We start from the raw sequence: 9,486 nt of genomic DNA, 5'->3' as shown, positions 1-9,486 counted from the left end.
TTCTAGTCAAGGTAATTTATTTAAATTGTCGTAATTATAATGTTTATTCTGAAACACACTGAGATATTTTTTTGTTTAAAGAAGAAAGCTCGAAGAGATTATTACTATTGTGCCATGCAAGATGTAAAAGCAGCTTCTCTACCCTTTTCCATTCTCTGTACGGGGAAAAAAAAGCGTTTTTAACTCGTATTTATAATGTTTTATTGCACTAATTGAAGAGGAAAGTTGTTCAAAATTATACTCAGGGCAACCCCTGAAACTGCCGATAAAACGTAAGTACAGTAAATATATATTTTTATTAAAAAAAAATTAAATAATCACTATAATAATATTAATAACTTTTATATAATTATTTTCCTTCACCTGTTAAAAATCTGAAACGTCTAGAAGCAGAGTTATTATTAGTAGTAAAACAAATAATTAAACACCAACCCCCCCCCAATTAACCTTTGGCTGATCCTTAAACCTCCCCCCAGAGAAACACTAATCCCAAAATGAAAGGAAACAAAAGCGCGGGGGTGTGGCGCTAACGTCACCTCAAGTGTCCCCACAGTTGAGCTTCGGGATTCGCTACAAGGAAAGAAGTCATGCTCGTGGGACCCTACCTCGCCTAAGCCCTGTAGTCTAGTCTAGTGTATTGCCCTATTCTACTCTCTCTGCTTTCCCTCTTTGCTTTTATGCGTCTGACCATTGATAACGAAGCAAAACGCCACTCTGTGTCTCCAAGTCTCCATTCACTGACCACCTCGCTGTTCTCTCTGTCTCCCTCCTTGTTTCTTTACCGTTTCGAATGAATACGAAAAATACCCTCGTCTTGGAGGACTAGAAAAGAAGGAAGACTTCTTATTTTGTTTGTTGATTTCTGCCGGAGGAGTAATTCTTTTCTTTGCATATAATCTACGTTACGCTTGTTTGTTATCAAGGAAGATAAATAATGATAATGATTCCAGTGCCCCATCAGGGCTGAGAGACGACTGCCTGCTTTTTTACGTATCGGATCTTTTTCGGGGCTCGCGATTCTTCTTCTTTTCCGTTTCTTGAACCTGCATTTCCTCCTTTTTTTTGTTTTCTGGTATGTTTTCTAGTCCCGTTTTCATTTTTACTCTTAGCTCTGTTCGGTTTCTGAGAAACTGGAGGGAAATACTGGATGTTGAAATATTCATGTTTCTTTTTGTGATATAATAATTAATCTGTCTTTTCCGCCAAATGATGATTAATGGCAAGACTGGCTTCCATTGTTAGTGGAAAACGCATGATTTTCAGGGTTCTTCCTTTTCTATTAGATTTCTCTGTCGCCAAATTATTGAATGAACCTGCATTTTGTTTAGATCTGTTACTTTTCTGACTTGATTCTAAACATGGAGATCAACAAGAAAGTATGAAAATTGCATCAGTTTAGTGACGAAGATCAACAAGGAGATACCTGACCGCCCATTCTGATTTAATTTCCTTGTTTTTTTCCCCTGATACATGTTCTTTTAATTAACTGTGATATTGATTTTAGCTTGATTAAAATTATTGGAAGTTGAAAATCGATTGTTTTGTTGAAAGATGATTTGGATTTCCCATGTCAAACAGCCAAATAGTATAGATACTATTTCTTTCTGGTTTTTAAACTGAAATGAACTGCCATTGACGAAAACAGTGGATTCTTGAAATGGGATGGGCGATTTGTTGGGATACTATCTGAAGGGATCTCTATTACTTTATCTGAAATTTAGAATAAGGGTTAGTGTTAGGATTCCACGACTGGTGAAGAAACAGTCCCAACAACCAGGAACCTAATTCCATAAATCCCAGTAGCTGTTTCCCCCCTTAGGATTTATCTCTGTTCTTGCTTACGGGCTATTGTCTTTCTAGCAACTTCTCAATTTTTCCATGTTTTACTTGCTTCCATTCTGCTTCGTGAAAAAAACATATGTATGCATATTCTCTTGCAGGCATCAGGTTGAGTTAATTTCAGCTTCCTAACTTGTGAACTTATGAATTATGAGAAACTGAAGTTGCTGGAGAGTGAATCAGAACCCTTTTTGCTTGTGCTTTTGCAGGTAAAATGAGTCAGTGAAGAATGGAAGGGTCCAAAATGTCATCTGATGTGAAATCAAGTCGTACATACTCAGAACCTTCCAGTGAAAGGGGATTCGGTTTGGAGCTCAAGAAGAGTTCTAGATGGCAGCAACATTGGGATACTGCTCTTCCAACCCAAGCAATGCAGAGTCTAAAACATCAAGACAAGTTGAAAGCAAAATATTATGGTAGTCAGCGATGTGTTGATATGCCTCGTGAACTGAAACTTCATGCAAATGATAGGATCTTGGTCCAACCAAAAACTTCAGGGAACAGCCATCAGCTGCACTCTGTCAAGAGAAATTCAATAAAGGATGACGAGCTTGTAAAATATATGTCAGATTTGCCAGGTTTTCTCCAGCGCATGGAGAGAAGTGAAAGTATACAGGATAAGGCGTTGAATGTTGGAGTTTTGGACTGGTCACGTCTAGAGAACTGGAGGATTGCAGCAAGTTATAGCAATAGTACATCATTGACTAGCAGCAATTTGCCAAGTAAAATTACTATGAAGTCTGCTGCCTTTCCAAATGCGGTTCACAATAACACTCTTGCTCACCGAAGCAAGCAGCATCCTTCTCTTTCTTCCAGTCTGAACTCTTCTCACAAAGACCATGTTTCTCGAGCTTCCAAACCTCCTATCCAGAATGCTTTGTGCTTTCAAGATTTTGAAACTTCTTCCAAGAGCAGTGTGAACGGGCAGAAAAAAGTACGAAGGACCAACAAGTCTGTTGGCAGAAATAATTCTGATGTCATTCTTGAACAGGGGAAAAGAAAAGATGTAAATCAGAAGATCACTTCTAAAGTTAGAAGTCGGTCTTCAAACTCAAGATACGACAGTATCTCAATCAGGTCCAAGGTGAATATGAGTGCTTGTGACAGTGCGGCCGAGAAGAGAGCTGGGGAGAAGGAAGGACTGGAAGTAAAGAGAAAACCATTGGATCAGACAATTTCTTCAAGGATCAGAACTCCATCATCACAGATGAGAAGCCATGATGTTTCGCCCAGTTCTAAGGCAAAGAATGTTGCTGATGGTAAAACTAAGAAGGGAATAGAGGAGTTGCAAGAATCTTCTATTGATCTTTCTCCTCAACACCAATCCATGGAGAACAACATAGTTCTCCTTGTACCAAAGAAGTTATCCACAAATTGCTCCCCTCAGGAACCAAGGACACTGCTGGATAAGGATTTGAATGAAACACACCGACGGAGCTTGTCAGATGTCTTTTCTCATGTGGAAGTTCAATCTTCTGAAATTCTGCACTCATGCTCGCTGATTTCTAGAAAGGAAACTGACACAGAACCCCACAAATTGCTGCACGCTGCAATGGTTATGCGGGGTGCAGAGACGTCAGCTGATGCATCCTGCGCATCTGCATGTTCACGTAAGATGCCAATTAGACTGTCTGAGGATAAATTTGCAGGAGAGAGCAGTGGTAGGGCTGCAAAAGGAAGTGTTATTGAAACTTCAAATACTTTGGATCAAGAAACAATGGAAGTGATGGCAAGAAAAGGCAGGCATCCTTCACCAAATCACCGGTTTAGCTTCAGCTTAAGCCGAATGAGTAGGAGTTTCAGCTTCAAGGAGAGTTCAGCTGTCCCACAGTTGAGCTCCACCTACATTTCCACGAAGTCTGGCCCCGTGATATCCGGAGGTTCTGCTTGTTTGGATAATTCAAACAGAGAGAAGGCAAGTGGTCATAACAGAGCTAGATCCAGCCCGTTGAGAAGGATGCTAGATCCTCTGCTGAAGTCCAGGAGCTCGAGGACACTTATTTCAGCTGAAAATGACTCTTTAAAAGATAGCTTGAATTCCTTCAACTTGAAGCGATTTGATGCTACTGAACCACTTAAGGATGAAAAGCATGAGCCACCAAGAATAAAAGCTCACCTGCAGCTTTCAATGAGGAACGGAGTTCCTTTGTTCAGATTTGCGGTTGGCAACAATAGCAACTTTCTTGCAGCCAACATGAACAAGTTATCATCACCTCAGAAGAATGATTCGGGCTGCGACTATACATTCTATACAGTTGATGAAATCAAGAGAAAGAGTGGTAGCTGGATAAATCAAGGTAGTAAAGAGAAGAGCTGTGGCTATATCTACAATGTGATTGGCTGCATGAGGGTTAATAATAGCTCTTCTATCTCTGCTTTGACTGGACCAAGCTCTATTTGCCAGATTAAGGTGAAAGAGTCTGTTTTGTTTATTAGGGACCCAAGTCAGGCAGATCAGGCATCGCCAAGGTTCATGGAAAATACGGAGCTTGCAGCAGTTGTTGTCAAAATGCTTAATGAAATCCCAAGCCTCGACCTGCAGCAGACTGATCAAAATGAAAACTTGGGAAAAACTGAACACTCAAATAGTGTTACTACTGTCATACTTCCCGGTGGTAATCATAGCTTGCCAAACGAGGGAGTTCCTTCTCCATTGATACATCGGTGGAGATCTGGTGGATCATGTGACTGTGGAGGTTGGGATGTTGGTTGTAAACTACGCATACTCTCCAATGGAAGCCAGTGTAGTGAGGTTCCAAGGACATCCAAAAGTTGCCTTATGCCAGATTGTCTTGAACTTTTCAATGAGGTACTGCGTTTGTGTTTTAGCTGAGAATTTATGTTCACCGCTCTCGTGGTGTCACTATATAGGCAGGCATCTTATTTTGTATATCCACTCATGCAGGGAGCAAACCAACAAGATCAGCCTCTCTTCAGTTTGGCACAAGTGGAAAAGGGAATGTATTCGATTGAATTCAGTTCATCAATTTCTTCATTACAGGCATTCTTCATTGGTGTCACGGTTATAAGCTGTCAAAAATCAACTGATCTTCTGGATGTCAGCAATGCTTCCGGTGAAAAGTTTCAACAGGAACCAAGGAACTCCAGTGATGTAACAAAGAAGATCCACACCATGCCCCCAGGGAAGACACATGTGAAATACACTCTAAGCCCCCCTCTTTCCCCTTTTGAAAGGGTGTAGTGGGTTCGTGCCAGGAGACTGTTTGCTGTTGGTGTATAGTTGCTAAAGTTCTTGAAATGGCAAAGAGGGATTAGAGAATGGCGTTCATGATTGATCGCATTGTTTTTCATTGACTTGGGTCGGAATGATTTTTCGTCAGCTGTAATCACCACTAATATCACCCTTGTGTTGAGTGTGAAGAAAACAATGCTATGAAATATACAGCTCTGAAATTCAGAGAGTACAGAGTTTTTAGAAGGCAAAAATTTACGTTATCATCACAGAACAGCGACTATATAGTGCCTTGTGCAAAATTTCTTTTGAAACAGGAAAGGCTGGCGTTCATGTTAAGCTTTACATTTTAGAATGAAATGTTAAATCTGTAGATTGATGTGGTAAATTATGAGGGCTTAAAGTAACGGTGCTTTCCTAAATCATCATGATATTGTTGCTAGTATTCGAAAATCTAATTTCGTACGACACTGAATGAAGGCGGTGTGGCTAGAAAGGGGAAGAACTAGGGATGATCAAGAAAGAAGCTGTATCATCGTACTTAATAGTGGCTGTTTTTAACCAGAAATGTGCCGGTGCTGAGTATATGCTCTACAAAAAGAAAACGTCAACCATATGATTTTGCTCATCTTAGTTTTCACAATATTAGTAGGATATCAAAGCCCATTCTTGACAATGTTACTATGAAATCATAGCAGCTGTTTGAATGTTTGATCCAATCTCCGGAATTGCATCTTGAGCTCAAATAAGTGGATGCCAATTGCCCAGGCTCTGTCAAGAACACCACGCCAAATAAACCATATCCTGCAATCCAATGCCTGGTAAATGATCCTCTTTGTTTAAGAGATACTTTGGGCAAATACCCAAACATAACAGTACCCTTTTAACATACACGATACGCTATAGTTTTAAGATCTAAGCTGATTATAAATGCAATTTTCAGAAACATTTCTCACAATCTACTTTATAGGTAATAGATTTAAGGTGTTAAGATCACTGAGAGGGTTGCTGAAACTTTGTATGCCATGCTGTGCAGTTGTTAAACCAACATTTATTACCAGGACTGAACTGTGATGCAAGTGAATCTACATAATTAAAATAGGGGCAATCATCTTTTGCATGTATTGTGATGTAATTGTGAGGAGCTTACAAGTCAACAGGTGAGGCATGGTGAATGGAGATGAACCACCGACCATCGATCTTCTCAAAAACATTTGTTACAAATTGTGCCCCCCAACTGCGACCTTTTGTTCTCACAAATTCTACACATGTAACATAACCTAAATCTCCCCTGAAATGCACTCTAATATTTTTCAACTCAATATCTAGTGGGAAATCATAGTTCATCCATACAAGCTCCCAGCTTTCCATGACATCATCATAACCTAGAACCCCACTAGCACCTGGGTGCACGCAACATACATTATCTGATTTTTCCCAAAGGGATTGCATGGCAGCCAGATCCCCCTTCCTGAAAGCATTATAAAACCGAGCATTTGTTGCCAGTACTGAAGCCTTGCTATCTTCCTGGAGTACCTTAAGCCTGTCCCTGATTTTTGCAGCTTGGGTATAGTTCTCTTCTTCAATAGCAACCTGAAGCTCACGCATTAAGGTCTGCTGATCCAATACAATGCTTTCACCACTTGATACTTCCTCTGAATCTTCACTTCTTACTTGACATGCTCTTAATGACAATAAGCGGGCAGGCTGTGCAAAGGGTTCTGTGCTATATACAAATATAAAATTAGAGACCTGCTCCAACCTAGCACTAATTTAGACAGGAGGAAAGACAACCGAGAAACGAAAAAAAGGAAGAAATGCAGACCCGCCATAAACAGTGTTCAACTATGGGCGCTTCCGCTTGCTTGCGAGGAGTAAATCATAAGCCAATTAGTTATCTCGCTAGTCTTGGATTTTTTTTTTTTCCTTTTTTTTTCATGGTTAGAAGGGAGGTGACTCCTAGAACCTACTAACCTCATTGACTATGAAATAAAAATGTCTAATCAATCCATCTGAGAATATGTCTAAACGTTTGCCTCCGCAACAATAGACGAGGACAATGCAAGTTGGAACATCAATATGGAAGAGACACTGAAGTGACATAAATATATTCAATCAGATATCATCAAAAACTAAAAAAATAGCAGCTTTAGACTTGCTGTCGTCTGTAAGTGCTGTGGTTCACTTGCCCAATAACAAGGTCAGACTATAAAGAAGAAAAAAGAGATGGAAAAGCAAAGAAACTTACGGATTCCTCCTCCGATGTGCAACTTTTTAAGACAATGATGTCCTTCAGACAAAAATATGTTTGGTTTCAGGGAAGGTGAAGAGAAACTATGGATTCTCATGAAACTATTGATCCATGAACATTGCTGTCTCTTAAACTCTCTTATATCAATAAAATTTACCTACAACAACGTGCAAGCTAATGATCATTAGAATAATCTTACATGAACCTCAATTTAACATAATGAAATTTCAGGATATGCTGGTTCATTAAAATGAACATTCAATTTCATATCTTTTGAAGATAAAAATCAAAAAAGAAATGAAATTTAAAGGGTGGTGATGGACAGATTAACAAGCAGAGTCAGATAACAATACGAGAAAAAAAAGAGTAATAATGAGAATTAAAACTCACCTTGTAGCAAGAGCTAGATCCATGTAGAGCCATGACTCGGGTGGGTTTTTGACAAAACCTAAAATAGTGACAAGAGTTAAGGTAGGGTTTTGAATGTTCAGGTAGAAGGGAATGGAAACAGAGGAGGGGCAAGGTTGTCCTGCACCGTTTAAGGCCATTCTGAGAAAGATGATAGATCTCGACTTTCATATGGGCTTAGCCTTGAAAATCATAGAATGGGCTCATCTGTTTTGTATTCTGATTTCTGCTTAAAAAGCTAACAAAACAATCCTTCATGGGCTGTAGGAGATCGTTTAGAACCACAAGAGAGAAATTACAGGATATTTGCAGTCTTCTTTAAACGTAGAACCCGTGTATTTATATAATTTTTACTTTTTATTTGAATTTAGTTTATGTTTAATGATGTATTTAGACTGTGTTTAGAAGTTTTTTTAAAAAAATATTTTGAATAAAAAAACTAAATTAATTTTGTTAACTATTTTTTATAGTTTTGATATAGGATATCAAAACCATGAAGAAACATTTGGGAATGCATTAGATTTTATATATTCTTGATTCAAACTCACTTTAACCAAAAAAAAAAACATACATCTCATTAGTGAACACATGCTAGATAAATAGTAGTGCAGAAGAGAGCATGTTGCCATCAATCAAGGTGCTTTATAGTTTGAATAACGAAACACCCTTTTTACTTGTAGATCAAGAACATGCGGGGAATTTATGTAGATAAACCATTTGTCAAGAAACTTCTTAGATGGTCCCCAATTAAGTTTTTCTCTATTATTGAAATTGATACTTGTAAAATTAATTTAAAATCTTAGGATCAAATTGAGTTAAAAAAAAATAAAAAATAAACAATTAATATGACTCGATTAACCTGATAAATTAACCTGGTAATAAGGTTAATTTAATAAGACTCGATCAAAAATCTAATTATAATCCATTAAATTTTAATTTTTTAATTAAAACAATGTCGTTTTAATTTAAAAAAATTGACCTGAATGACCCGATCAAAACTCGGAATCCAAGCCTTAAATCAGGCCGGATCTAAAAATTATGGATGAGCGGGGAATTTATGTAGATAAACCATTTGTCTTCTTTACAAGAAACTTCTTAGATGGTCCCCAATTAAGTTTTTCTCTATTATTGAAATTGATACTTGTAAAATTAATTTAAAATCTTACGATTAAATTGAGTTAAAATAAAAATAAAAATAAATAATCAATATGACTCGATTAACTTGATAAATTAACCTGGTAATAAGGTTAATTTGATAAGACTTGATCAAAAATTCAATTATAATCCATTAATTTTTAATTTTTTAATTAAAATGACGTCGTTTTGGTTTAAAAAAATTAACCTGAATGACCCGGTCAAAACTCGGAATCCAGGCCTTAAATCAGGCCGAATCTAAAAATTATAGATGAAATACATCCTATTTATTTTTACATTTTAAAAGTGTTTTTTTAAAAATAATTTTAGTTTTAGTTTATTTTTATTTTAAATTAATTATTTTTTATGTTTTTTGTATTGTTTTAATATAGTGGTATAAAATAGATTTTTAAAAATAAAAAAATATTCTTTTAATTTATTTTTAATTAAAAAAAAATTAAAAATTAATTATCATCACAGACACAGAAACAAAAAATTTAGCTACAATCCATTTCATTGTGCATGCCAACAAGCCAATGACCCCAAATGCCTTGTGAAATTTCCTCTGTACAGTAGCTGTGAAACTTTCAGCTGCAAAATACTTGCAATTTGGTGCCTTTGCTGAGAAGATTTAAAAAAAAATTGCCAGATCACGTGGCCC

The 9,486-nt window shown here is 37.3% G+C and overlaps 2 protein-coding genes across 3 annotated transcripts; one reads left to right on the top strand and one right to left on the bottom strand.

Annotated features, from left to right (window-relative positions):
- Positions 1 to 654: 654 nt before the first annotated feature.
- On the top strand, positions 655 to 5,266 carry LOC105121995 (uncharacterized). The gene is made up of 3 exons (XM_011020889.1): positions 655 to 1,072; positions 2,049 to 4,648; positions 4,745 to 5,266. Exons 2-3 carry the CDS (start codon positions 2,069 to 2,071, stop codon positions 5,039 to 5,041), a joined length of 2,877 nt encoding a protein of 958 aa, XP_011019191.1. The 5' UTR covers positions 655 to 1,072; positions 2,049 to 2,068; the 3' UTR covers positions 5,042 to 5,266.
- Positions 5,267 to 6,092: 826 nt separating this feature from the next.
- LOC105121993 (uncharacterized) lies at positions 6,093 to 7,853 on the bottom strand. 2 transcript variants are annotated; one of them, XM_011020887.1, is made up of 3 exons: positions 7,674 to 7,756; positions 7,281 to 7,440; positions 6,093 to 6,753 (listed from the first exon to the last, which is right to left on the bottom strand). In XM_011020887.1, exons 1-3 carry the CDS (start codon positions 7,704 to 7,706, stop codon positions 6,179 to 6,181), a joined length of 768 nt encoding a protein of 255 aa, XP_011019189.1. In that variant the 5' UTR covers positions 7,707 to 7,756; the 3' UTR covers positions 6,093 to 6,178. The 2 variants fall into 2 exon arrangements, with proteins under 2 accessions (XP_011019189.1, XP_011019190.1); XM_011020888.1 differs by lacking the exon at positions 7,281 to 7,440 and having other exon boundaries at positions 6,093 to 6,758; positions 7,674 to 7,853.
- Positions 7,854 to 9,486: the final 1,633 nt, after the last annotated feature.

The sequence above is a fragment of the Populus euphratica genome, unplaced genomic scaffold (genome assembly GCF_000495115.2).
Source record: "Populus euphratica unplaced genomic scaffold, PopEup_1.0 scaffold46.1, whole genome shotgun sequence".
Lineage (NCBI taxonomy): Eukaryota > Viridiplantae > Streptophyta > Magnoliopsida > Malpighiales > Salicaceae > Populus > Populus euphratica.
Note: the sequence above shows the minus strand (reverse complement) of the source record. Positions and strands in the feature narration are given on the sequence as shown.